Source organism: Stylophora pistillata, chromosome 4, assembly GCF_964205215.1.
Source record: "Stylophora pistillata chromosome 4, jaStyPist1.2, whole genome shotgun sequence".
In the NCBI taxonomy this organism is placed as follows: Eukaryota; Metazoa; Cnidaria; class Anthozoa; order Scleractinia; family Pocilloporidae; genus Stylophora; species Stylophora pistillata.
In genome coordinates, this window is record NC_142522.1 from 25,355,454 (window position 1) to 25,382,953 (window position 27,500).

Sequence of the window (27,500 nt, forward strand, 5' to 3'; positions counted from 1 at the left end):
CCATTCCCTAGTTATATCGATTTAAGAGTTTGCTTATCTACACTGCTCGCCTTAACATAAACACAGAGCAGCTAGTTTCAAGGTGTGCAAGTCTTCCAAACCCGCTGAGCTTTGAAGATCCTGAGCAAAATCTGAACATTAGTCACGTGCCGGTAAACACACTGTCCCTAATATTACGGAGAAACTAAAAATACTTTTTAAAAAGATCAATAAAGATAGGTATTCAGTAATCTAACCTCAACACAAAGCCAACGAAAATACAGATTAGAGAAAATCATAGCAACTATTTTAAGAGCTATTCCAGGTTTAGTCATGTGTACCGGCGTCAAAAATTCTTCCGATACTCAAAATGATTTCTTTAAGCAAAAAGTTTACTTTTGGCAATCCTCCTTCCCAAACATTCCAATCTAGCAAAAAAATTCGAGAAAGATTCTGAGCAGCATTAGGTGTTTTTTTTTTTTGGCAATTTCAAAAGAGCAATGGGATTAGGAGTAGAGGTATGCTGGAAAATAAGTCATGTTGTTTAGTGTTTTCTTAATCACTAGATATAAAGCCGTAGCCAGATTTCCATGTATAAGCCTCTTTTGAGCGCTTATACTGCTTTATTTGTTTTCCAGCGGGCGAAATGATATAGACAATGCCGATCAACTTGGAAAATCCGGAAAAGGATTGGTAAACTTTAGTTACTTAGTCGGGTTTAATTGGGTTGTAGGATGTCTTTTTAGGTTTGTGGTCGGACTCGCCGCATTGACAGCTTCCCTTTCTCAATCTCTAACCGTCTCTTCTCGATTAATCTCAGATCTCAGACCCCAAATGGCCTCTTTCCTTAACCATTAAGATGTTATAGGTCATCCGGAAATTCTCTGAGCAGGGCTATTCAAAGGCTATTCGATTGGCTAAATGATTTGAATTGTTTGGTGACTCTGATTCAACGCACACAACGGAGCAACCGGGTGGGTAAATTTCTCTGGCTATATGTAATAGATGTACCTTACCATGAGCGAGATACCGTCAACCAATGCAGCCGGTGTGTGCAGTTGTCTCTCTTATTACCTAAATGGTCAACGTCAGTTATGAGTTCTTTTCTACAGGTCTTCCAGGCTATTTGCTGGACTGCAGAACACACGCGAGCTTCTCATGCGTCGAGGGCAGATTTATCGCTGCCAACTCAAGCAAACCGCACACTAAGTCAACTTTATTTAAAGCGGGTGAACACATAACATACTAAGATATCTGAACTCAAACCATGTGTCTAAGATATCTGAACTCAAACCATGTGTCTCATGTCGATCGTCTGTTAGTCTTTCTTCCCTCTACCGAACTTTAAGCTAAGAGCAATAAACTAATTAACTAATTGTACAAGTTATTATTCGGTGCAAAAAGAAGCCTTGCATTCTTCAGGTGCTGTGCACTCTTCTTCGTCTTTGTTGACAATAGATATTAAGTGTTACCCACTGGCTCTACAAAATTAATGCACAGTAAATAACAAGTACCTGTTATGAAATAGATCCTTCCATAATCTGTTTTTCTTTTTTTTTCTTAATGACATCAGTATAGTATTGACAAGTTATAGAGCTTTTTGCCCTTTAACCAGTTTAAGCTGCGCCAAGAAAACTAAACAGTGAAATGTTATTTTTTATTTTATTAACCGGAGGGATTACACTTTTCATCCGGCTGTCCCCGTCAAGTCGCCTACTTTGTCGGGAAGAAATTAGTTTTAACAAATACTCATTTTCTTTTTTGCGGTTACAATGTTAAGGAAGTTTCGTGATGTAGGACTTCCGATTGCTTTTCACCAATTGAATAAAAATCATTGTATGTTGATTTACCGTAACCACAGCATCCGTTCTCAAGTGCTTATTCTATGAGAAGCCATCCAGGAATAACCCACCGCAATTCAATGCCATTTCACCGATGTGATAAGGCTTGACATGTGCGTCAAATTTGTGCTCCATTTTACCGCTGACGGGAGAGTTACTTATACATCAAACTTACAAGTTTGAGCTGCGCAATATAAACATTATTAGCCCGATAGCTCGCGGCAGCTCGCGCCATTAAAGCAAAGACCTCCCACCAGGTGATGATATCTTATGGGTGCACGTCCACAGTTCTCTATACAAAATGGGTTTCTTGTTACAAATTTGATGAAGATTAAGTTGCTTCACGCCGCTTCCAGCGCCTCTTTTTTTTGTTGTAGTCTTCGGTACTTTGCCTTTGAAACTTAGAGCGGTTAATGTGACGTCGTTTTCAAAGTACATCGAGGCAATTAATTTTCATTTTCATAAGTAAAGAGCGAAACTTTCTGGGTCATTTTGGTTGAAGTTGAAGAAGTCAGCGATGACACCAGTGGGGCACTTCTTCATATTTTCTTTTGGGTTGATCTGGATGAGTGCGACATTTCTGAGATCTTGTGGCGCTGAGGCAAATGAAGGTAGGTTCGTGTTTTCTACCATTTTCGAATTGGCATACAGTTTGTGAAATGTTCCTATCCATAATAGCTTTGGAATTTACTGGCGTAACCGCGCTTTGAGTAACTCTGCAGAACTTATTCTCATTTCGTAATATGGGTACTGAAATGAATTTCGAGCAAGAACGCGAACGACGTTAACTTGCGCGTGTAACACTGAAGAACTCTTCGTCCAAACTTAAGTCTCTCCTACCGGCATAAACAACCTATTCTTCTTTTTTAAATGGTTGACGTGTTTTATAATCAATACGTCCATGAACTGGAGATTACTTCTATAATTGAAAGATTAGCAGCGCAAGCGATGATAGTTTCCTCTCCACCTATCAAAACTTTATTTTTCCATTTCTATAGAGAATAATTCTTCCCCCACACGAATTGCGGCTAGATGAAGCCAAAGTTTTGATCTTATCTTGTATCTTCTGTTTACTTTGTTTCTAAAAGCGTTTCATAGCATATCAAAACAATTTCACAGGGAATCATTCATTGATGTTAAACATGCTTCCTAAAATGGTCGCACGGATTCTCTGAGAACGTGATAACGAATCGTATTTCGAAACATACTTCACCTTGTAGCATCGTTCGAATATGTATTCAAGGCGACTTAAGATAAATTTTTTATGTCATACTTTGTAGAGGTCCTCGAGGATACTACAACAAATGAAAACATGCATCTTTGATTATAAGAAATTTCCCCAGAGTATTTTTTGTTGTCCGTTTTGAAAGCGCCTGCCACAGCAGAAGCATTGATTGATGCATTACCTAACCGCTGAAAAATAGCTCAAGCACCATCACTGAGATCTAAATCCATTTCATTATTCTCTAAGTCATTTAAAAAAATATATATATTGGAGATCATGTTTCGCGGGTAGGTCTTTTCAAAGACAAGAATCACTTATACCTGTAAATTGTCAAAGGTTATAATGGCTATATTACTGGTGAGACCACTCAACACATACACTAAGAAATGAGTTGTTTAGAATTTTCGCAATTTGTTACGCCGTTTATAACGGGAGATCGTGAAGGAAACGTGCCTACCTCTTTATTTCAACGTTTCAGTGTTAAATCTGTTGCAAGAGATACGTATGTTAGGTTAATCAAAAAATAAATCGCTCGGTACTCATTTGCTCTCATAAGCTCACTCTCTCAGGACCGTTTAATGCTTGCAGACATTTCAGCTTATTTTTTGCAGATGATATCTTTCCAGTGTCACCCACAGTACAAAAGAGTGACCCCCAAGAACACGCAAATCATCATTAAATTAACGGATTAAGAAAGAAAAAAATGTATATTTGCACTTGTACTAGGTCCGCACTGTTCAGACCACACAAAGAAAGTCCCTTTCAGTAATTACCATATTCCATCCGTGTAACTTTTTAAAATATCGTGCTGAGTTTGCTTTACGCGGCTTCTCTTCATTGCGCAGTTGTAAACAGGAAGCGAAAAAATGTTGATTTATTTTACTGTCTGTCTCAGTGTGCGTTTCCGGAATAACCTAAGGGTTGAAGCAACAATGAATTAGTTTCGGCGATGTTAAAGAAAGGGATGTTCCACCGCTGCCATCGCCATGCAAGTCGTACATCTGAGGTGTTCGTAAATTTGGGAGCAAATGGTGCTTTCATTTTACAAAGTTACTCTTAAGGAAATCTCTCACCGGGTAATTAGCATCCAAACAGGGAGTAATTTTTCATGCACCGCCGTTACGCCGAAGTGCGCGAAGTATCATGGGTTCGCTTTAAGAAAAAACACCCGCCCCGAATTTTGTCATAGGTTAGTATGGCATCCAAATAGCTCATGTGTGGTAGGATAAATAGAGCTCTATGTTTTTAGACGCTTTTAGTGGTAAAGGACAAAAATTATTGTTTAATTCTCTTCACACATTGATTTCATGCCACCAACAAAGTCGACTGTAATTTAGAAAGTAGGTGTAATTGAAAAGCACACATTAAGAGACGCCATTTTTTTTTTCACTTAGTTTCACCGGTAGAAAGAGGAGAAGAAGTTTAGGGAAGAATCCATAGCAGTTCGAAGTCAATCAATCTACACGAGGAAGTGATTTTGATCATATCATACTCGTTTAAGGAAACTCCTTGTTTTCTTTTGACGAGATCCTGGGCCAGAACCCTAAGTAAGCTTGTATTCCAATGACACGTTAATTCTGCCGTTTAGGCTGGGCGGAAAAGAAGAATGGCTGTTATACTGAAATTCTATCTTTAATGGACAAGTGAATCGATCAATACAATCTTTCAGTTGGGTAATTTAAGAAAATTTACATGATTTTCCATTGAAAGTTCGAGATGTTGTAAGTGATCTTGAAAAGGTTAACGTATTTGATATTGCTCTTTGAAGCCCACCATAAACTCGAACTTCTTCCTTTTCTGAAGTTTCTAACATTGCCGATCCCCAAAAAACCTTTCCTAACGGTTCCAGGCAACATTTATGTATTAAACGGAAAGGTTTATCATTGTTTGGAGCTTCCGTTAAGGCACGGCTGAGTTCCTAATACGAACTCGTAAGTCCAAGGAGTTCAGCTCAATGTATTGATTTAAAAAAAAAAAAAACATCAACAGTAACAAAGAAATGCAAGAAAGCGCCCTGGGGAAAACGACGAAAGTGTCAAAAATTGTGAACACTAGCAAAAGTACAAAAATGTTAGTGTTTGAGCGGGTCATTTTCAAAAGTCCACAAGAAAATGCAGGTTAAGTCCATGGACGGCTTGCCAAACAAAAGCAATCACTTAAGTTTACAAATATGTGTAAATGTGCTCGAATTTGAGTCAGAAACGTCAGAAACCGAATATGTGTTGGACTTTCTCTAATTTACCTTTTTTCTCTTTTGTTCTCCTATTTCGAAAGAATCTCCCATGACACAATGTAATTGCCTCAGTGTCTCGCACACCGTCAATATTTTGCATCATCGTCACCATGCCGTCGTTGCTATGAGAGCATGATATCTTGTAAACTCCGACGGGGGGCATCGTTGAAGAAAGTGTTTTGAAAAGAAACAACGAAGTGGTTTGCGCACCTCGTAAAAATTTGCTTGAACTTTTTTTAAAGTTATTTTTTTTGTGAAATCTTTCGTAAGTTGACATGATTGATTAATTTGTTTGCATGTAACATTTAGTTACTATTTGAATTCAAAGTCCCCATTTGTTTGGGTTTAAGCTATGGCGATGCGTCTTGCAGTTAATCACATTTTGAATACGAAATCCCAAGTTGTTTTGGTTTAAGCTGTCACGATGAGTTCTAAGTTACGACTGCCTTTTCTAACTCCATTAGAGGACGTGTTTTGTTTGTCCACTGACATTTCCTTGGACCCAGATCACAGACTTGATTGTCTTACGCAGTCAAAGGTTGACTCGGTTGATCGGAAGCATTAAGTGTGTTGTCTTTCATTAATGAGTTTCGCGTGGAAAAAGTTTGGGTCAGCGGTTAGCGTTCTGACAACCATTGTTTAATATTTCAAGGTCATATGATGCACGATCCTTCGCAGTAGATAGCGCTATTTATGCAATAGCGAAAATCAGACCTGAAAAAAATCAGGCCTGTACGGGATTCGAACCACTGATCTCTGCGATACTAGTGCAGCGCTCTACCAATTGAGCTAACAAGCCAACTGGGAGCAGGCCGTTAAGTTGATTCGTAATAAACCCGTGATGATAAAGGTCAGTGGTTCGAATCCCGTACGGGCCTGATTTTTTTCAGGTCTGATTTTCGCTATTGCATAAATAGCGCTATCTACTGCGAAGGATCGTGCATCATACGTATTTAATACCGCAGTTCAAAATATATGAACTTCATATATCCATTGTATCTGATTTCAAGGTCAGTTGGCCAGTACATTCACACAGGCCTATCGATGGTGATTGTCAAAACGTGAATTTTGGAGCTCAATCAGAGTCAGAGTAGTTAAGGAGAGTAAAATAAAAGTCATGCAGGCAGGATTTTATTAGAGACTAGAGATTAAAGAAGACTGAAAAGGACGGGTTGAGAGAACTTATGTCTTTCGCTAAGCGGTACGCTATGCAGTTGATTTTCCCCGCTGGTATGACTCAGCATTCTTAGAGGATGTCACCCAATCAAAGAAATAATTACTTCGAAACCTTAAACAGATTGCGAGGCATTAAGAATCCTTTCTGGTCCATTGACTGGTAAATTACCTTGGTCTCAACCAATGTCTTTCCATTGATAGTGAGGACATGTGACGACCCTGGCTTTCCAAAGAATGGCTTTCGTGTGGTAGGAGATTTCAGATATAAGGCCACCGTTGAGTATTTTTGCAATCCGGGATTTAGATTGACAACTGGAAATAGGCTACGTCGGTGTCAAGGGAATGGAAAGTGGAGTGGGGCTTTGCCAACATGTAAAGGTTAGTGAAGGAACATGGTAGCTCATTCCAGCGAACTACGTAAGAGTTTTGTCGTTTGTGCTCTCTCGTCGTCTTCTCCTCGTAAAAGGTAATGATGATTTTGTTAGCAGAGCTGATCAAGAAATTAACAAGTGGCCTTCCATAGCATTTTCTACAGTGCCACAGGCTGTGAAACATGTAACTGTTCATCCTAGAAGAATTCTCTTGGCCATCTGACAAAAGGCGATGGGAACTAACAAAGACTTAAAAAAATTGGTATTGGAGAATTTCTGACTGCTATGAATGGTGTATGCAAGTTAAAGTACAACTAGTGTCTTGGACAAAGCTAGGAATTTCTCAAGATCGATAGAAATTTTCATTTTGTGCAGCCAATCAAACTATGTATTAGCTTAAGTGGAATGATCAAATGTTAACTTAAGCATAGTCACTTCCTTGGTGAGAGGAATAGCTAATGTATTTAGTTCCATCGTATGTGCAGTATATTCCTTCTAAAAGCTATCGACAGTATTCATAAAATTGCTATACGAGCGATATTAATTTAGTAGAACTCTTGTGTGGCTGACTTGTTCTGGCGTCCCAATGGTATACACGTGCTGCCTCTCCCCATGTTTTGTAGTACCCAACCCGGTAAGAGAATAAAGAAATGAAGCTAAGTCCACAAGTAGCACTTTTTTGGTTTGACTACTGTTACTTTCATAAGAGCTACACAATTTTAGAGCAATTGGTCGTGTCACATGACAATGACGAGAAACTTGCCTCTTCTTAACCACATGTATAAAGAGTAAACTCAGCTATGGTAAATATATTTGAGGCTGAGTCCATACGTATGTGTTAGTTGTTTGTTTTAATAGACTTTTCGAAAGAATCCGATAATTTATGTTTGGCCATGCCTTTCGTTGACTTTCCATCCCACTTCCACACGAAAAATAATTGCAATGTTTTATGCTCTTTCAACAAAACACAGTAGATAGACACATTCACATCTCATGACCCACCGGATCATGGTTTCATCTGTTTTCATACAGATATCAACGAATGCGTTGAATACGAGGATTATGCAAACCCCTACACCACCAATGACGTTCAAGTAGAGCATAATCATCTATGTCACTTAGAGGCCACGTGCATCAACACCATTGGGTCGTTCCACTGCAAGTGCAAGCCTGGTTACTATGGTGATGGGAAGTTATGTTTGTCTAAGAAATACATCATGGTTGCTGCTTTGTTTCGAAGTAAGTGGCAAACGGCCATTTAAATTTAGAACAGAAATAAAGCTCAGCCTTTGAGCTGTCAGGTTTAATTTTCTTGAATAGCATTTACTGAGATCGCCAAAAATAACCAGAGCTTATTTTTTTAATTCAGCTTTTCAGAGCCCGTAAATTGCATCATAAGGATTGAAGCCTCAGTAATTTATTTTCCCTAATTGGCTTAAAGTTATCCCTAATCATGCTTTTTATACTCTTAGAATTATTGTTTTTCTCTCTAGAATGTTAAGCAGGCTACGCAGATAATCTTGCGATGTTTTTACTACTCATGGTGCTATTACGAATAGTACAAGTTGCCTGATGGTTATATTACTCCTAACATGAATTCTTTAACTTGCTGTAGAAAAAAATAAGGTTTCAGCGCATATGTGTGGCACTCTGGGAAATACTAGGAATGCTACGCGGATTAGACGGATCGTAGGAGGAATATCTTCTGCGCATGGCTCCTGGCCGTGGCAAGTCGCCATTACCTATAATAGCACAAGTAAGTATATCAAGTGATATATGATTATAAGCCCCTCTAGGGTGTCTTTACCACTAAAGTGATTTAAAGTGGCATTATTCTCAAATGGATAAGAGACAACATTAGGGTATGTAATCTTAGCAATGGAAGTATTTAAACGTTATAAATGGCTTGATTTAATACCGCATGTGTCCGGATCACACGGATACCCATTACTGACTAAAAACATGTTAGGTATATTATTACTGATGCCATTATATGGATTTAATTCTTACGAATGTGCTAGAGGAACAAACACTAACAAAATAATCTCAGAGCAACCCCAGTTAAAACAAAACAAATAAACAGGATGAACAGGCTCGTGATAAAGACATACTAATGAAAATCATTGCATAATAAAATGGAGCTGTCGACAGCAATCAAGCACCGCCATGACGTAGGCAAGCAATTCATCTCAGTTCGCATATACATATGTTCTTGTCTCTTAAGTTCTGCTTTGTTTGCGTATTTCGTACTTGCAAATTATACAGATGCCAATCGAACTTTAAAGCTTCAGTATGAGCATTTCAAAATTCTCCATGTTTCCTTTTGCCTTTTTAGGGAGATATAACTACCTCTTTAACGGAGCACTTATAAAACCTGGATGGGTCCTCACAGTCGCCAACGTTCTTCACGTGAAAAAGGGTGCTAAGCCAATAAAACCTCACAAATTACGAGTGGTGTTAGGTACGTTTAACTTCAGACATTTTTCTTTTCCTGACGCTTCATTCCTTGTGGAGATGGCAAAGGAATCCCTAAAAAAATGAATTCCAACAGAGTATTCGTGTCTGGAAAAAACCAAATTTAGGTCTCGAAACGTCGAGAGCCATAGCTTTGTTCCTTTCCGGCACACTTGGGCTACCAGAAACTTTAACTTGACTACAGTTTTCACCTTTTCATTTGAAGGAGAGTTCAACCGCAATAAATTGGACGGATCGGAAACGCCCATACGTGTGAAAAGGATCGTCATACATCCTGGATACGATCGATACTCAATGGCCCACAATATTGCTTTGTTAGAGTTGGAGAAACCTGTGAAGCTAAACGATCATATAAGGATGGTGAGTTAGGTTGTGATTGCTATCATGAGCCGCTGACTATTGTCGTTGCTTTTGGGATTAACGAGGACTCTTGGGATGGGAAAAACATAAAATTAAGGTGGCATCGAGCCTTCTCTACTGAAAATACAAGTTTTCTGTGGGTAAAATGGGCATGAGGTGCAATTTATCAGTCATTAATTGTTCAGCAATAAAAGAAATGCAAAATATTCTGTTTTTTTTCAAGGTGTGCATACCAAAGCGCAAGAGAGACAAAGTTTTGGAAAAGCCGTTAAGGTACGGGACAGTGGCGGGATGGGGTTCCACCAAACCGATAAGACTTGGCGAACCTACAGGACCTTTGTCAGCTGTGCTTAGAGAGGTTACAGTGCCGATAGTTCCAGATAAGGAATGCAAAGAAGCGTCAATTTATACCTACCACAAGGAAACCACGTTCTGTGCAGGATTTAAAAAGAAGCCCAAAGACCCGTGTTTTGGGGATGTGGGAAGCCCTCTCGTTATGCAGCACCCTCGATCTGGGCGCTGGATTGTTATTGGACTGTTCGGATGGAGCGAAGGTTGCGGAAGACCCAGAAAGTACGCGTATTACACTAGAGTTTCAAAATACAGAAAGTGGATAAATTCCCACGTAAGGAGAGGCTATTAGCTGAGGAAAATCAGATCGAACATTTGATCGTTGGTTTCTCCAAGTGATATGTGTGAACCTACTTGCAATTTTGATATCAAAAGGGGAAAACCACTTAAACAAACTATTCAGACGTGTTTTTCGTGTAAACACAAATGACATTAGCGTTGAAGTATCGTGACTTATAACATTTCTGAGGAATAGAAAAGGGTATCCGCTGGTGCTTAAGTTCCAGAGATATCTGGTTTCTTTGTTTGTCCATTGTCGTCTTTGCTCAATATTTCATTTGTAGGTTAATTTGCTTAACTTTTTGCGCCCTTATTTCCCGACAAAGCTTAAAACGAGCTTTTGGAGAAAAATTTCTCCATTCACTACTTTTAGTTGCCTTATAGGCTGAAACACCCAATACGGGAAAAACATTGTACTTAATAATGCTATACTCCCATTACATTTTATTACATTGTACTCCTACTTAGCGTGCTCTCCGTAGGTTTCGCTCGGGCGGAACAATTTACTCATTTTAGCAGAGCATCTGCTATGAAGTGGCTATCTTAAAAGCTTTGAAGTAATTCAGAGGGAACATGTGACACTAATTAAGATTGTTCTTTGACTTAAAATCTATACTTTGTGACCATATCTACGCTAATTAAGATAATTGTTTTAAATTATCTTTTTGCTACCCCTTTTTACGGTTGTTTTTGCTCATAATATAAGTTCATTACAAATCAAATTACACCATCGTTATACGTTGCGCAAGCCTGTTCCGTGCCAAAAAAAATAATGTGACAGTTATGAACTAATTCTAACTTAGTATCATTTCAGGAGGAGAAAAGGACGCGGAAATGTTTGTGAAGTTTCCAAATTAGTTCAGTTGTGGGAAAGAACTATTCTGCATGGACTCGGCTAATAAAAAGGAATCAATAAACATTGATTGGCTTTCTATGAAAGCTTACCAAAAGAACTTTACATTTGAGTTTCTGCCCATCTCCTCTTCCACTGTTCTCCTCCATGAGTAATCACCGCCGCTATTTTTTAAAGTTACTATGCTGTTTCATATCTATCTATTAAGTTTTTAATTTATTTACAAACATTTGCTTCTCAGATAATTCACGGGAACAATTTCTACCCTTGAAAGTCCTGGTGGTCACTGCTTTAAAGAAGCTGTTAGTTGTTTGCCTTTTTAAAACATGGTTACTACAGTATGTGATTTCTGATTTTTTTCCTGAAGTTTCCCATAACAAAAATTTATTTTTCATGACCAACTGAATTAGCAGTTTCACACTTACACAGTACCTAACTCGATGGTAAAAGAATTGATTTGCTTAGAAACTCAACATCAGCTTGTTGCTCAATTTCATTAAACAAAATTCTACCGATCCAACACCTTCATTTCTGTAGTTTGTAATTTGAATTCAAAATGTTTGTAAAACCAAATGCATGATTTTATTCATACATCAACTTGAGCTTGTATTACAAAGGGAAAGTATGAGCTAGTCAGGAATCTGTGAATTGTACTAAGCACTTTACATAACCAAGCAAAATCAAAATCACCGTCTTTCATCATGAAAAGTGTCGGGATAAAATGAACGAATTCTCATCTCCTTGAAGCTTACTTTTCCATACTTAGCTCGTTCAAATATGTAAATTTTCCCTGACTCAATGTTGAGCCGAATTTTATTTAAGATGTATTAGCGTTCACACACTACCCGCCGAGTATGGGCGGCCGTCACCACCAAAAATACAAGGATGTCAAATAGATCAGTAAGTACAAAGATGGTTTAAGGATCAGCTGCAGGATAGCATAGCTAATAAAGGAATGGCATGGCCAAATTATAGACAGTCTAGGTTTCCTTCATGAAATAGAACCGCATAAACATAAATAGTTTAGCCAAATGATAAACGGTCTAGTTGCCCATGTCGAGTTGGAACATGAAATTGTGAAATGGACCAGCTAAATTGCAAATAGTCCAGCACTCATATGCAATACAGTACACAAACGGAGTAGCTTTGCGTCAAAATGACTCAGGATAATATGGAGTAGCACAGCGTACGCACAAACTGTGTAACTTTGGGTAAAATGGCTCAGCATAATGTGGAATAGTACATCGTATATACAAACAGTGTAGCCTTGCGTGAAAAGGCTCAGCGTAATGTGGAATGGTACAGCGTACACACAAATGGTGTAGCGTTGTGCGAAATGGCTCAGCGTAATGTCAAATGGTGCGGCATAATGTCAAATGGTACAGCGTACATACAAACAGCGTAGCGTTGCGTGAAATAGCTCAGCGTAATGTGGAATGGTACAGCGTACACACAAAAGGTTTAGTGACGTAACGCTACACCATTCGTATATACGCTGTGCCATGTGACATCACGCTGAGCCATTTCACGCAACGCTACACTGTTTGTATGTACGCTGTGCCATTCCACATTACGCTGTTCCATTTGCGGTTTGTATTTTTGGTGGTTTCGGCGAGATAGCGATCTGCTAGGGGGCATGACGTCATCGAGTGTAAAGAGTTGCGCGAAACCATCACATTGTGTGGTCGCTGTGTTAAAGATCCTTCACTTCGCCTTGCCGTAAAGCAGAGCTAATGCGGTAAATTTCTCCAATTTTTTCCCCAGCCGCTATTGCTTTTATTTGTTTTCCTTCATGAAAGCGTGAATTAAAATAGCACTTAACAAGACTTGATTCTACCACGGTTTGCCGGCCTCCCGGTTTCCAACAGTTTGCACACGTTGGCGTGCCTGAATGTTTAAAGTGTTAAGTAGTGTTATGACGTGCGAGAAGTGTCGAATGCCGAGCTCTCTTTTCTTTTCTGACTCGCGCTTACTTTTCAATGAGAGTTTAACTGCAAAGGCTCTTTGAACATTTCAAAAGTACGTGAGAAGTTGGATTTTGTGTGTACCATCATAGACATTAACTTTGTTCTTTTCAATGAGTTTTCGTTGCAAATACTTTGCAAACAAAAGCACATGCTTGAGTTTTCGTTGCGTTGCGAAGGTTGGAAGTAGTAACCTTAAGCCGATTTTATTTCTCGTGAATTGTAGAAGGACAGTTTCCCCTCCCTTTACCACCCTGTTTTATGTCTGTGCGTTTTTTTACTTATTTTATGGCAGACGTATCTCATCAAGAAAGGCATGTATGTGCTCAAAACTAACTCGGAAAAAAGGTTGCTTTGGCAAAAACTACACGGTTTGATTGACAAATGTAAAAACAGATCAAGGCTCTCAGTTTTCTTACCATGGCGTCCAGGGCACACACAGAATTCAACTTCTAACGTACTTCTACAGTGTTCAAAGAGCCTGATCGAGAAAATAAAAAATAGAAATTATTTCTACTATCACTGAACCCAGGAAAAAATAAATTAAAAAAGTAATATAATATACACCTCTTTAAAATAATAAATGTAAGCAGTCTTCCCTTAGCTTAATACTCTAATCGTAAGGAAAAGCAATTAACGCATTCTGATATCACTTTGATTGAAAAATGTCAAAACAAATTAAGGCTATCAGATTTGTTACCATGGCGTCTATGATGGTACACACAAAATCCAACTTCTCACGTACTTTTAAAAGCCTTTGCAGTTAAACTCTCATTGAAAAGTAAGCGCGAGTCAGAAAAGAAAAGAGAGCTCGGCATTCGACATTTCTCGCACGTCATAACACTACTTAACACTTTAAACATTCAGACACACCAACGTGTGCAAACTGTTGGAAACCGGGAGGCCGGCAAACCGTGGTAGAATCAAGTCTTGTTCAGTGCTATTTTAATTAACGCTTTCATGAAGGAAAACAAATAAAAGCAATATCGGCTGGGGAAAAAATTGGAGAAATTTACCGAATTAGCTCTGCTTTACGGCAAGGCGAAGTGAAGGCTCTTTAACACAGCGACCACACAATGTGATGGTTTCGCGCAACTCTTTACACTCGATGACGTCATGCCCCCTAGCAGATCGCTATCTCGCCGAAACCACCAAAAATTCAAACCGCAAATGGAACAGCGTAATGTAGAATGGCACAGCGTACATACAAACAGTGTAGCGTTGCGCGAAATGGCTCAGCGTGATGTCGCATGGCACGGTCGGCATTAGATAACATAGGGTGAAGTAGATCCTTCATAACCACTCCTTCTATTATCATACCTCTCCCGTAAGATGATGTGCATGGTCAGTCTCAGTAGGAAACTCTATGTAAATTCTCTGCTCAGACCTCACATTTCCTTTTGCCATATCATCTCTCAATCATTTTGATGCTTTCAATCTTTCATGTTTTGTATCTTTTTCAATCTGCAGTGAGTTTTAAATTTTCATATTAAATACTGAGAAAGAACGTTTTTAGTGTATTTTAATGTCTCATCCTGGCTGCGCTTCAAATTTAAATGCTGCAATTTATTGTCGAAAGAGATTATTAGTTTTATTCTGAATGCACACATACTTACTTACAAAGAGAGATGAAATGCAGCTGGTTATAAAACCAACTGAGGAATGACAGCAAAACTAATGATGAAGATTGTGTATGTTCAAATAGCAGAAACTATTCTACTGAGTGTATGATGCAATTCTTAAATGAAGATGGAAGTTTACGTTTCTGTATGAAAGAATTACGTTCCTGGTTAAGTGTAGTTGTTTTAGTGAATGATTAACTTCAATAGTATACACCATGATTTCCAAAGTCCTTGTCAGCCTTGTAACTTTTACGGTGTTCGTCGTTTCATATTTTGAAATCATCTTTTTGGCATGATCCAAAGACTGAACGTAGCCAAATGTTGGAAATTTCCACGGAAAAAGAAGATTCTTTCGCTTCTTCCATTGTAGACATAGATACCACATTTTTTTCTCCCGCCAGATTTTCCCGCTTGAACAGGCAGCTCAGCGAAAGAGGGGAGTTAAAGTTTAACTGGCGAAACCATCAAGACTGAGGGGCGAGGGGATGGAAAGGTTACTCTTCTTTATTTATAGCCTTTTTATATGTATAGCTGGCTTTTCATATGGCGTAAAACGGTAAACCTCAAAGATACTTGCAACACTCGCAATTCTATTTTATATTGGTTCTGATGTTAGCTTTCGATGGGATAGTAAGGATAGTAGTTGATTTTAAAGTACACATATAGCCCAAGCACATACTCATGAATAAATGTGACTTCGCTCAAAGTTGCTTCCTTTCAATATGTTACTTTTAAGGACTTCCTTACTAACACCCTCTTTCAACGCAAAAAAAAAGTATGGCTTGGTTTTATCGTATTGCTTCAGACATCATTACGAATAATCCTCACCCTACGTTATGTACTTATACATTGTCCTGTAGTACTGAAAAGTAACATCGGGTGAGGTAGCATAGAGTCCTTCATTTAAGTAAGTTGGTCCGGAAACATTCTTCTGCTTGTCTAGCGAGTTGCTTATTAGTCTGCAACTCCGTACACTAAAAAGATGCGTGGCCTAGTCTAAGCTTACAGCCTGCAATCGTGCGCAACACGAACTACTAGTTCCACACTCACGCCGCCATGTTAATTTCCGAAGTTTGCAGTGCGGCCGGGAGATGACGTCACTACGATGATCGGAAAATGCTAATCATTCGGGTCTACTTCACCCTATGTTATCTAATGTCGACCGCATGGCACAGCGTACACACGAATGGTGTCACTAAACCGTCTGTGTGTACGCTGTACCATTCCACATTACGCTGAGCTATTTCACGCAGCGCTACGCTGTTTGTATGTACGATGTACTATTCCACATTATGCTGAGCCATTTTACCCAAAGTTACACCGTTTGTGCGTACGCTGTGCTACTCCATATTATCCTGAGTCATTTGACGCAAAGCTACACCGTTTGTGTGCTGTATTGCATATGAGTGCTAGACTATTTGCAATTTAGCTGGTCCATTTCACAATTTCATGTTCCAACTCGACATGGGCAACTAGACCGTTTATCATTTGGCTAAACTATTTATGTTTATGCGGTTCTATTTCATGAAGGAAACCTAGACTGTCTATAATTTGGCCATGCCATTCCTTTATTAGCTATGCTATCCTGCAGCTGATCCTTAAACCATCTTTGTATTTACTGATCTATTTGACATCCTTGTATTTTTGGTGGTGACGGCCGCCCATACGCCTAGACTAGCTCTGCTATTTTTGGGTAGTGCGTCATTATGCTAAGTGTCATGTCATGTCTGATTACAATAAAACACAAACACAAGAAATTCCCTGACTTTTTCCTCAGCTTTAAGAATTGTATTTTCCTTTAATTTTTTCCTGACCTATGTAGAGTCAAGATCGTATTTCTATTAAGCTGGTTTTAGAATTCAAACAAGAAAAAATTTTCAGATTTCTGAATAGAATGATCTGCCCAATTATTTCTAAGATTTCGATTTCAAAATATGGCTTAGGGCCAGTAAAGTTACTAAAACTTTCAAGAAACGGGTTTCAGCCTTGCAGTGGGCCCTTTTCGGAATTTTCCGCTCCACGCACCTTACCTTTGCAGTGCGTGACCGAGATGACTATGCTCGCGCGCGCTCCATACCCCTGCCCCGTAGTGTTGGTAATTGTTTGATAGAAGTTTGCGGTGAGGTCATGTCGAAACTCACTGACTCCCATACTCCTACCCTGTGTACGTAGTAATTACCCCTCCTCTCTCATTTTTTTTATAATTTTTTTGACAACTGCCACAGCTTTGGAGACAAAGCCGTACCGCCTTTGGAAAATATCCAGCTGTGAAAGGACATAGCCATTTCTTAGTAAAGGAATGATATAATGTTCCGGTTGAGCTACAACAGCACGTTCCTGTTAAGCTGAGACAAATATTCGACAGTAATTTGAGAACTACATCTTGACGAAGCGTTTCAGTACTAAGTTGGAACGGCGACGTTTAACGCATATAATTATCTCTGATATTTCGAAAGATGTGGAGAACGCTTCTCTTGGGGACAATTTTCCTCTACAGTTATCCAGCCATCGGGGCCAAGCAAAAGCAAAGTGGTAAATGTTTGTTCATTATTGACTCTTAAGACCTTTACAATTTCATCACACTCGACTTCTTCGATTTTATAGGCTCCAATGGCTGCCTGCGAACAAGTATAAAGCGATACTGTGGGAAGGTTTGCTCCAAGGACGGAGATTGTCGGCGAAACCAGAAATGTTTATGTGATGGGGACTGTGGAATGATTTGTGTAAAAAACAGTAAGTTGGTATGATTGTATTTTCCCTTGGAATTTTATACGAAGATTTCTAAAAATCAAGCGTGTGCTGTTTCTCAGCTTGACAGTTACGAGATTATGTGGATTTCCTTCGACGTGGTTTTTTTTTTTTAGAGAAGTACACGCATGTAGAGATATGAGTATTCATATCTTTTCGGACAAACGAAATTTACAGAAGTCTTCATTATAATCACAAAGATTCCTCTCACACATCGCGAAAAAGTAAACAGAAGACAAGACTAAGACTACGTTTCATTTGTGACTGAGATGCCCTCAGTGTGTCATTCTCCTTAAGATTAATTATGAATGCGATTTCCATCAAACGTATTTGTTAAGACTTTTCTTGACGAGACTTTGTTTTCCCCATATGCGTCACGCAACTTGGTATTCAAGATTATTCGTGACTCGACGAAACGTGACATTCACTGTACGCTGCGTTTTAGGCATATCATAATCAACCTTGTTTGCCTTCAGGATTAATTTACTTATAATTAGTTCTTCATATCATTTTTTCATATGTTAAAAACAATCAGTGAGTATAAACTAGTCTTTCAATGCTCCCAACGCTTTAATTGCAGTTCAGTTACTCTACCACTTGCACGCCTCCTTGGACTTTTTCTACCTCCTCTTTGGAGAGTGTTAGCTCAACGGGGAACTAAGTTGTTAAAACTTTGCAAAAAGTGCGTCTGAAATAAGATATCTGTACGTTATTACATGCTTATTTTGTTATTTACATCAAACCAACAAAAAGAATGACAAATGCCTAAGAATTTCTAATTTCACTTTCACAAGATCTTAGATGCGAAAACTTACCCAAGGTAAAAAACAGTCGTTCAAGACTCACCAATGGCAGCTACTTTGGCAGTGTGGTGATATATAAGTGTAAGAAACCATATAAACTCCGTGGCTCGGCAAAACGAAAATGCAGAGCAACAGGAAAATGGGATGGAGAGAAAACGAGATGCAGTAAGTTTGATGTATCAAATACAATGCGTATTCCAACTACTTGTCAATTCGACTGCTCTTCGGGAATCCAGCCATCCATATCAAAATAGTTTCAAAAACCCTTTTTAGGATATCCCTTTTTGTTGTTGTTTTTAACTATTATTTTGTTTTTCCATGGTCCTGTCACAATTTATCTACAATTTATCCTTCTGTAAGTCAATCCATTCACCTCGGTGTTCGTTGGCCTGCTCGTTCCTTAGTTCATTCTTTATGTTTCTTAAGGTAAAAGTCGATTTGCTAGTCTTTTGACTAAATGTTCGTCCATTCACTGAAACTCATTTTGTACGGTAAATAATTTAGTACCTACATCATCAACATAATTATTATATCATCTCTTCGTTCTTGACAGAAACCTTTTGTAAGGACCCTGGACGAATCCCTTATGGAAGCAGACGAACTGAACGCATTAAGGGTGTGAAGTATTTGCTTTTCTGGTGTTTAGATGATGATATGTATAAAATGGTAGGAGCCCGTCGAATAGAATGCCGTGAAGACGGAAAATGGAGTGCACCAAAGCCAAAATGCATCCAATCGCGTGAGTAGTTCATTTGGGGAAAACAACTTACCCATTTCTCAGACTTACCTACGCTTGATCGTCGAAATGAACCGCTGACTGAATCATACCGCAGTTGTGGGTGAGTTCAGACACGACGTTTGAGGTAATGACAATCGACACGGAATTGAACTTTGATTTTCCTAACTTTTTCTCTAGTTTGCAAGTCAGACCTAGAATAAAAAAGCCAAAAAAATCTCATTTTCGTTTGAAAACAAAGACAGCGGTAAAAGATATGCTCAAACTCTCCATCAGTGGCGGCTTCTAGCTGTTCTTATTTGTGGAGCAAAATTTGCCTTTATAGACATTTTATTATGAGGATTGAAGTGAAAAGTCAAAATCGGAGTTATAGGGCAGCTACTTTTTCTCGATCTGGGAACTTCTGGCATATATCTTCAACTTACATAGAAACACAATAGTTGTTGTTACCGTTATCTTGTTCGTTCGCTAGCTCTCTTTTGATTTCCCCTTTGTTTAAATATTTCTTTCCATATTCTCTGTTTGAAAGCCACAGGCAGTCACACTAAAATAAAAATAATTTATGTTTAATTTTTAGGGCACTAACTCCGTATCCTATATGCAAATGAATTTACTTTGAATCTCTTTGAAAGACAACATCACGTGTTCTTTAATTTCAATTGTGTAGTTCCCCCGTGTGACAAACCGAACATTGCAGAAGGGGTTACAGTTATATATCCTCGAACAATGAATAGGGAATTCAAATACGGTGACAAAGTGGTATTGAGATGCAAGGATGGGTACTTTAAGTCAGGACTTGGTGTTTACCAATGTAAGAAAGGCAACAGATGGAGTGGAGGCATCACTTGCTCTCGTGAGTTTAGTTTGATTAGTGATACACCGCATACTCAGTCTATGCTGACTCGCCAAAATTAGGTGGATCGGATCAAGATTGAGCGGTATACGAATTATGCATTTTCACTGGGCACTGATGTATGTAGTCAAGTACGTTCCAGCGAGGACAAATAATGCCAGAAAATAGCAAATCTAGAAATTGACTTTTTTTTAACTTTAGAGCTAAAAAAAAAAGTTATAAGAAAAGCATGATTGCTTTGGTTGTTAATTTTTTTCTTGTATAGGGCCGTTCTCGTAGGAAATATGATCCTTCTGACGCGTTGAAAAATTCATACGGTAGAATCGTGCGCTTAGTTATTTTTTTACGGTTTTGTTGCCCCATGTTCATTTGATTCCCAGCATTGTGTCTGTGTCAAAACTACCCAGAAATTTGAATTATAATGAATATTGCTAACAATAATATTGCACACCTCGAATGACAGACATGCATGGTCGTAGAGTTGAAATGTAAAATTATTTTTTGAGATCTGTATGATCAGATTTTCATTGAATTCATTAGCTAAAAGCTGTGGCCGTCCAAACGATATCCCTAACGGAAGGATCATAGGGTACGTATATTCCTTTAAGGAAAAGATCAGATACGAGTGCAACGAAGGCTACAATCTTAAAGGACCATCTTATAGAACATGCCAGGCTAACGAGAAATGGGGTGATAGTGACCCTATTTGTGAAGGTAAGATAATTTATCTTATAGACATCAAGATCATATCTCTTATGTGATTACAGTCCAACCTGAACCAAGCGGTCACCCAGGGGCTAAACACAGGTTCCACATAATAGAAGTCATTTGCGCTGAAAAACGCACTTTGTCCTAACAGTCCAAAAAGAACGTTGAGCTCCAATGCGTTGAGGATATTTGAGAAACACGAAATAAATTTGAGTTGAGAGATTATTCTTAGGTTTATTTGAGTGGCTCCGCCATCAGTGACCACAATACAGGTGGAAGACAATAAATCGGCAATTGGGACTTAGTCAAAGATGACCACGGTCGTTTTGATAAAGGTTAATACTTCGGTGCTTAATATCAAACTGCTTTTCTTTTCATTCACTGACTTTTGTTGCTGTTGTTGTTATTTGTCGGAAGTTGCGGATTGTGGCCCCTTACAAAAGCCAGATCATGGAGATATAATCGAGCAAGTGGCGTTTACCTATGGAAATAGAATAGTCTTTGACTGCACAGAGACAGGTTACGAAATGAAAGGATCAAAAATAAGGACATGTCAAAGTGACGGAACATGGAGTGGCTCTCCTACAACATGTGAAAGTATGTAAGAATTAAATTGATAAGTTTTAAAGAAATCACAATTAGATCACGATCATTATTTCAATAACAACATTTGCTTTGATATAAAATTGTAACCGTACTAATCTGGCTGACTGAAAGACAGACAGAAAGACAGACAGACAGACAGACAGGCAAACAGACGGCGAACTGATAGATTGGTCAACAGATTAATTGATTGATTGACTAACCAATTGATATTTGCAGTTGTTCAATGTGGCGATCCTGGAACACTCCAAAACGGAACCCAGACGGTAACTAAAGGTTACGTGTACGGTGGATCTGTCAATTTTAAATGCAACAAAGGTTACACTCTGGTCGGGACGCGCATCATCTACTGTCATGTGAACAAACAATGGAGTGCAGCTGTTCCGCATTGCCGAGGTCTGAGTTATTTCATGACATTATTAGACAGACCTACTTTCTTGCCCTTTCCTAAACACCCAACCGGGAAAAGATTACCATAATTTAAACGAATCAAGACACCTTCTCGGATCTTCAAGGGAGCATTCTGGTGTCATACCACTTTAAATACAGTCAAAGCGGTAGTAAACGGTCAGCCACGGGGAAAAGCTGCTTTATAATAATTTGATAATTTAATTCTTATATTGCGCACTTTCCATGAAATGATCAAGCGCGCATTACATCTCAATGATAATTATTAAAAATATACTACGATAAAATTGAAGCATACAACATATGTTAAGATACTATCAACTATCATGATAAAATTTCAATAAAAATTTATTTAGGTTGACCCCTTAATATAGGTTCCACAGAACGGATTTATCATAAAAAAATTATGAAAAATTATGACATAATTGACCACTTAGTGTAAACAAACTCGCTCAAAAATACTATTAACATTGATTTTGGGAGATGGATTTAATAGAAATATTATTCTCAGTTTCACTTGATTGTTTCCGCTTTGAGTGACCGTTCAATACAGGTAGAGGTCGACGCAAACAGGACGTTGGGACTCAGTAAGACGGTGACCACGACAACTTTTTAGAAGAGACCGCTTAATAGAGGCGAAATCTACCGTGATTCGGAACTTTAACAACCGACCGCAAATACCGGGCGACCGCTTAATACAGTGTCGCTTAATAATAGTTCGACTGTAATTAACAGAAACGTGAAATACGAGTCCTTAACGCGCCACTCTTTGGATTAAATAGTACCATAGCCTGGGACCCTTGATCACGTGCAGCCGATTAACGTCTTTCTTGCATATTTAACCATCCAGTTCTCTCAATGATTTTATATTTTTCCAAACAGCTTCCTGCCAAGATCCTGGCGATCCTTTACATGGTAATAAGATTGGCGACAACTTTGTTCACGGCCAAAAAGTATCATATTCTTGTAATGGAAATTACGTCTTGGAGGGTGCGCGAACGAGCACATGTTCGGACGGCCGATGGAGTGACAAGATGCCAAGTTGCCGAGGCAAGTTTTGACTTACTATCTTAACAAGTCAGACCATTTTTTTTTTATCAACACATCAATATCAAAATATGTCAGTAATCATACGGGTTTCACATGAAACTAGAGAAATCCCTTTTTGATTCCGGGGGCACCAAGCAGGAGATTAATCATCTTTATCTACCGAATGACAGTTTATCGATCGAATGACACTTTATCGACCGAATAACCTTTATCGACCAAACCGATCTAAAAACCTTTAAAAAAAAAGCAGGAGGCAATGAACCTTGAAGCAAAATCAGTATACAACTGCTCTCAGGCAATGACTGTAGGGTTTCAGTGGCAACTTCCGGTACAAGGGATGCGACTTGAACTGATAATCTGAAATTACTTTGCATGATATTATTAAAGCAAAAGAATTGTTTGGTGGTATTGATTCATCAAACAATAGATTGTAGAAAAGGACACCGTCCTCAGTATACTTAAAAAACCTTTTCTTAGTATTACCCACCCTTCTCTGATGCTGCATGGCATTTCCTAAAGTTACAGTAAAGTATAACAATGATGATAAAAAAAGATAATTTTCGGTTTTAAATCAAAATTGCTTTGACTCCATAGCACCGTGTGCCAGACCTGCCACACCCATAAACGGGAGAGTAGCAGGTGATTTCAGACATGGAAAGTCTCTAAGGTTCTTTTGTCGTTATGGCTATACAAGAGTTGGCTCCTCTCCCATCGAATGCATTGATGGAAAGTGGGACAAACCTTTTCCAGTCTGCAAAGGTTAGGAAAGCTTGATTTTTGTCTTTCCAAAAGCTAAATTGCATACTTGAATGAAAAAATTTATAGCGGCTAATATCTCTTCTTTTGTTTGCTAAAACTAAATTGCACTTTTAAGGTAATGACTACAATTCTTTTACAATCAACAAGGCATTTGTGAAACTCTGAGAAATCCCTCTAAGGGAAAAGTGCACGGGAAGAATCCTTCCGGCCGTTTCCTTGACGGAGATGTAGCAACGTTCTCTTGCGACAATGGTTATGACTTGTTTGGTAAAAAGAGAATTCATTGCGTTGGCAAAAAATGGGACTCCACCGTACCTCAATGTAAAGGTGAGTGTATTTCGTACACATGCTGATGGATACGCGTCAATAGCTTTTCATAGCGACTTCTGAAAATGGTTCGCATGAGGTTAATTTCAAGTTTAATAGCTTTCTTTCAGGTAAAGAACAGGCCAATGCACCCATTGAACTGATTTAGAATGTAGAAAAATTCTGTTTCGTTCAAATAAAAATTGTACTTAGATGAAAAAAACTCTATTCTCACTTCATCCACGAAAAAGACAGGAGCCACAAAGTTTCTTTTTTTTTTAACTTTTAAAAGGAAACCTATGAGAACTATCAGGTCTTAGTTTCTAAAAAGATAGATCTTCCAGACATAAAATCGCATTTATTCCCACATACTGGTTTTAGGTAGTACCTAAAGACGCAGATTCATATTGTTTGACTCCTTATTTGCAGCTCGTTGCAGAGTTTCGAGAAGACCCGTTAACGGTTATGTCAAAATAGGCCCAAAAAACATAGGGGAAATGATTAAGCATGGCGAAAATATCACCTACGGTTGCTTGGACTCTTACACCATTGAGGGAAGTAGTGCTCAAATATGTGGCAATGGTCGATTGACAAATGTTGTTCCTAAATGCAAAGGTCTGTATCGATTTATTTTTGAAAACGTACTTAGCAAGCACTAACGGGACTTTGTTGGGTACAAAACACTTAAAAACATTTGGTGCAAGAGAATGCTTTCGAAATGTTTATAATGTTCTACTAAAATCTTAGTGAAACTTGAAAATTGGCAGAACTTATAAACATAGTTGGTAAACTATGGCAATCGCTCGCTGTTTTTCCCTTCCTCCCAACCTACTGCAGCATTGAAGAACACAGTCATCGACACATGAAGACCCAAATAATAAGGATCCGATTTTGTTGATGTACCAGACCAGTATCTGATTTATAGATATGCCGAATACTTATTTATTTCACAAATAAATGCCAAGTTTCCGTGCGTTGGTAAAGTAATAGCCAGAAATGATTTGAAAATGTGGCTAACACAAAAAAGTGGCAAACGAGGCGCAGGCAAGATTGTAACCGATGTTTTTACCACATTTTTACGTCCTCTGTAATCTATTACTCTACAGACCCAAGGCAACATGAAATCTTTTTGTCTCCTGTTTATATATAGTTTTATGTTTAAAAAGTAACGTAAAAAGTTTTGTTGATGGCGATGACGTTTTTGCGTCTTTCCCCAATAGATCATGAGTAGGAAGCAATAAAATTGCATGTGTAAATCGGTTTATTTACTTCTTGCATGAACCTTACGCTGAGGCGCGGCATCTCTCTTTGAAGCACAGGCGATGGTAAATTTGGTCCAATTATGCTTCTGAAACATGAGTCTACTGATCGATAAGAAACCGGTTGGTTTTCACCAACAAGTTAGTATGATGTTGACCTCTTCGATCATATATCTTTACCTTTGCTAACTACTGTAGCTTCATGTGCACCTCTGCGGGACATAAGAAACGGGCGAGTATTTGGCAGAAATTTTGGCCATGGAAAAACTATTGACTACCGCTGCGATGAAAGTTATACCATTGAAGGGCCAAGCAGATTGACGTGTGATGATGGAAAGTGGAACTCCAATCCTCCAGTGTGCAGAGGTCAGTCAAGAAGAATGATTGTTGTTACTCATTTGACCAATAGGAGCCTCTGAAAACACGTTGGTACAGTAGCACAAAGAGAAAAAAAATCTTTAGTAGTAATACTTTTGACAAATATCAGCCTCTGAATAGCCATTGCTACGGGAGCACAGAGTTGGTAAATGTCATTGTAGAAAAGCATCGATATTGGAACAAAAAAAATTGTTCATTTATGGGATGAAAGGATAAACTAATAATTGTAACACGTGTCAGTTCTTCCTACGGTACATCCAATACATGCACAGGCTAAACATATTTACCGCTGGTTAAAACTAACAGCCAAGGTTTTCTATTTTTTTTTTTTTGTAGCATCATGCAAAGATCCAGGATCACCTGCTAACGGCAAAATACAACAACAGGGCTTTGGCCACAGCTCTTGGGTATCGTTTTCCTGTAAAAAAAATTATCAGCTTGAGGGAGAAAAACAGATTCGATGCAACGATGGCGCTTGGAGTGACAATCTCCCGAAATGCGTTGGTGTGAAAATTTTTGATGTTTTTTTTTTTTTTTTTAACTTAACCGATCTAACGAAACCGTTGTAATATTATGCCATTCATTCAATTTTTTACATAACTTAGAATTAATGTTTCTCTTCTACTTTTTCCTCTCCAACGTGTATTCCTGTTTCTCTCTTGTTACTATAGCCGTGTGTCCAGATCCTGGTATTCCATCTGAAGGCAAACGCTTTGGCGACAATTTCAAGACCGGTAGTACAGTCACGTTTAAGTGCAGAACAAACTACGATTTAATAGGAAACAACACAATGCGGTGTGAGGACGGAGTTTGGAGCGGTAAAGTTCCAATTTGTCAAGGTATAAAATGTTATTTGAGATGGTTTGAGAGGTGACTTAGCACACCCATTTATTAAATAAGTGATTGGTTGGGTACCTTGCGTGGCAAGCGCGTTTAATACAAAAGGAATTTAACTATTTGTCGGACAATAAAACTCTTTGAAAATCACTGAAATAAAATTGCTCTTGTATTTGTTTTCCTCAGTAAGAGGGGAAGTGCTTTTTTTTATTATTTTGCACTCCTTAAGGGTAACCTTTTTTAATGAATAAATATTTCAATGTTGAAGTAGAAGGGAAGATTTGTTGAAAGAAACCGTTTAAGAAAGAAAGGTACAGAAGAAATATCGTGGAAGGAAATATTGAGTGTAAAAATGTTCATCCATAGACCACTTTCATAGATGGCTGCCGGATTAATATTCTTTTGTTTAAATTTAAATTAGCCCTTCTGGCCTCGCTTGAGATATTGTATTCTTTTGAATTTTGTACTGAAGAACGAGGCCAGAAGGGCTAATTTAAATTTAAACAAAAGAATATTAATCCAGCAGCCATTTATGAAAGTGGTCTATGGCTAGCTGCCTAGGAAAATCATATTTTTCATCATGAAACCACAAAAAGCACACTTCCTTTTTGGGAAAAGATAAGATCAGAGGCCATGAAGTTGTTGAAAGGAACTCTCATCGATACTAATTCCAGCACTAGGTGTTTCTATTTGTAATTTTTACCCTTTCATTTTCATACTTTTTGTGTTTTAAGCTCGACGATTTAGTGTTCGATCATCGTTATTTACTCACGGTCCCCGTTTGTTTATTAGAAATGCGGTTCCCTTAAAATTATTTACAAATTATAATATATCATATAATAATTAAAATTAAAATGGTAAACATACTTTATTACTAAAAACTAAGAACGATCTATGCACCTGTATGCAAATTTGCTCTCAAAAACTGCTCTTAGCTAATTTTTAATTTGCCTGAAACTAATTTCAGATAAATTCGGGAATGTAAATAATTACGTCCGACTAGCCATTGAAATCGCTAAATTGAAAAAACACAAAACGTTACTTTCTTTCATTTTAGGTAAATGCAAATTCCCAGGAAGGCCCAGAAAGGGATACACGCCCAACGGACACTACCAGAAAGACCATTATTTCTCACATGGTAGCAGCATCGAGTACGCTTGTGATTCATTCTACACCATGGATGGCTCCTCGACTCTGCACTGTAACGATGGAGTGTGGAACGGGAGTCTTCCTTCTTGCAAGAGTATGTTCTTTCCAGACTACAACTGAAAGCTCGTTAAAATGAAGATGAACACTGCTTTACTTACCTTTGATATCGTGAGA

The 27,500-nt window shown here is 38.4% G+C and overlaps 2 protein-coding genes across 5 annotated transcripts in view; both read left to right on the forward strand.

Moving 5' to 3' along the window:
- The first annotated feature begins 1,902 nt into the window (after positions 1-1,902).
- On the forward strand, positions 1,903-11,663 carry LOC111332818 (serine protease 33). Of its 4 annotated transcripts, XM_022938284.2 has the most exons (8): positions 1,905-2,431; positions 4,440-4,592; positions 6,656-6,832; positions 7,858-8,064; positions 8,441-8,581; positions 9,161-9,286; positions 9,506-9,660; positions 9,884-11,663. In XM_022938284.2, coding segments are annotated over exons 2-8 (1,227 nt in total). In that variant the 5' UTR covers positions 1,905-2,431; positions 4,440-4,591; the 3' UTR covers positions 10,304-11,663. The 4 variants fall into 4 exon arrangements, with proteins under 4 accessions (XP_022794012.2, XP_088612866.1, XP_022794019.2 ...); XM_022938277.2 differs by lacking the exon at positions 4,440-4,592 and having other exon boundaries at positions 1,903-2,431; XM_088756740.1 differs by lacking the exons at positions 4,440-4,592; positions 6,656-6,832 and having other exon boundaries at positions 1,904-2,431.
- A 5,348-nt stretch (positions 11,664-17,011) lies between these two features.
- LOC111332785 (sushi, von Willebrand factor type A, EGF and pentraxin domain-containing protein 1) overlaps positions 17,012-27,500 on the forward strand; it is a 14,682-nt gene continuing 4,193 nt past the window's right edge. The window contains exons 1-16 of the mRNA XM_088756722.1: positions 17,012-17,261; positions 17,334-17,462; positions 18,272-18,445; positions 18,834-19,019; positions 19,684-19,869; positions 20,410-20,583; positions 20,995-21,174; positions 21,400-21,576; positions 22,471-22,638; positions 23,233-23,397; positions 23,545-23,724; positions 24,133-24,318; positions 25,161-25,328; positions 25,677-25,844; positions 26,012-26,179; positions 27,235-27,420. Of these exons, the coding sequence (XP_088612848.1) occupies positions 17,186-17,261; positions 17,334-17,462; positions 18,272-18,445; positions 18,834-19,019; positions 19,684-19,869; positions 20,410-20,583; positions 20,995-21,174; positions 21,400-21,576; positions 22,471-22,638; positions 23,233-23,397; positions 23,545-23,724; positions 24,133-24,318; positions 25,161-25,328; positions 25,677-25,844; positions 26,012-26,179; positions 27,235-27,420 (2,671 nt within the window). The 5' untranslated portion in view covers positions 17,012-17,185. The remainder of the gene's footprint in view (positions 17,262-17,333; positions 17,463-18,271; positions 18,446-18,833; positions 19,020-19,683; positions 19,870-20,409; positions 20,584-20,994; positions 21,175-21,399; positions 21,577-22,470; positions 22,639-23,232; positions 23,398-23,544; positions 23,725-24,132; positions 24,319-25,160; positions 25,329-25,676; positions 25,845-26,011; positions 26,180-27,234; positions 27,421-27,500) is intronic.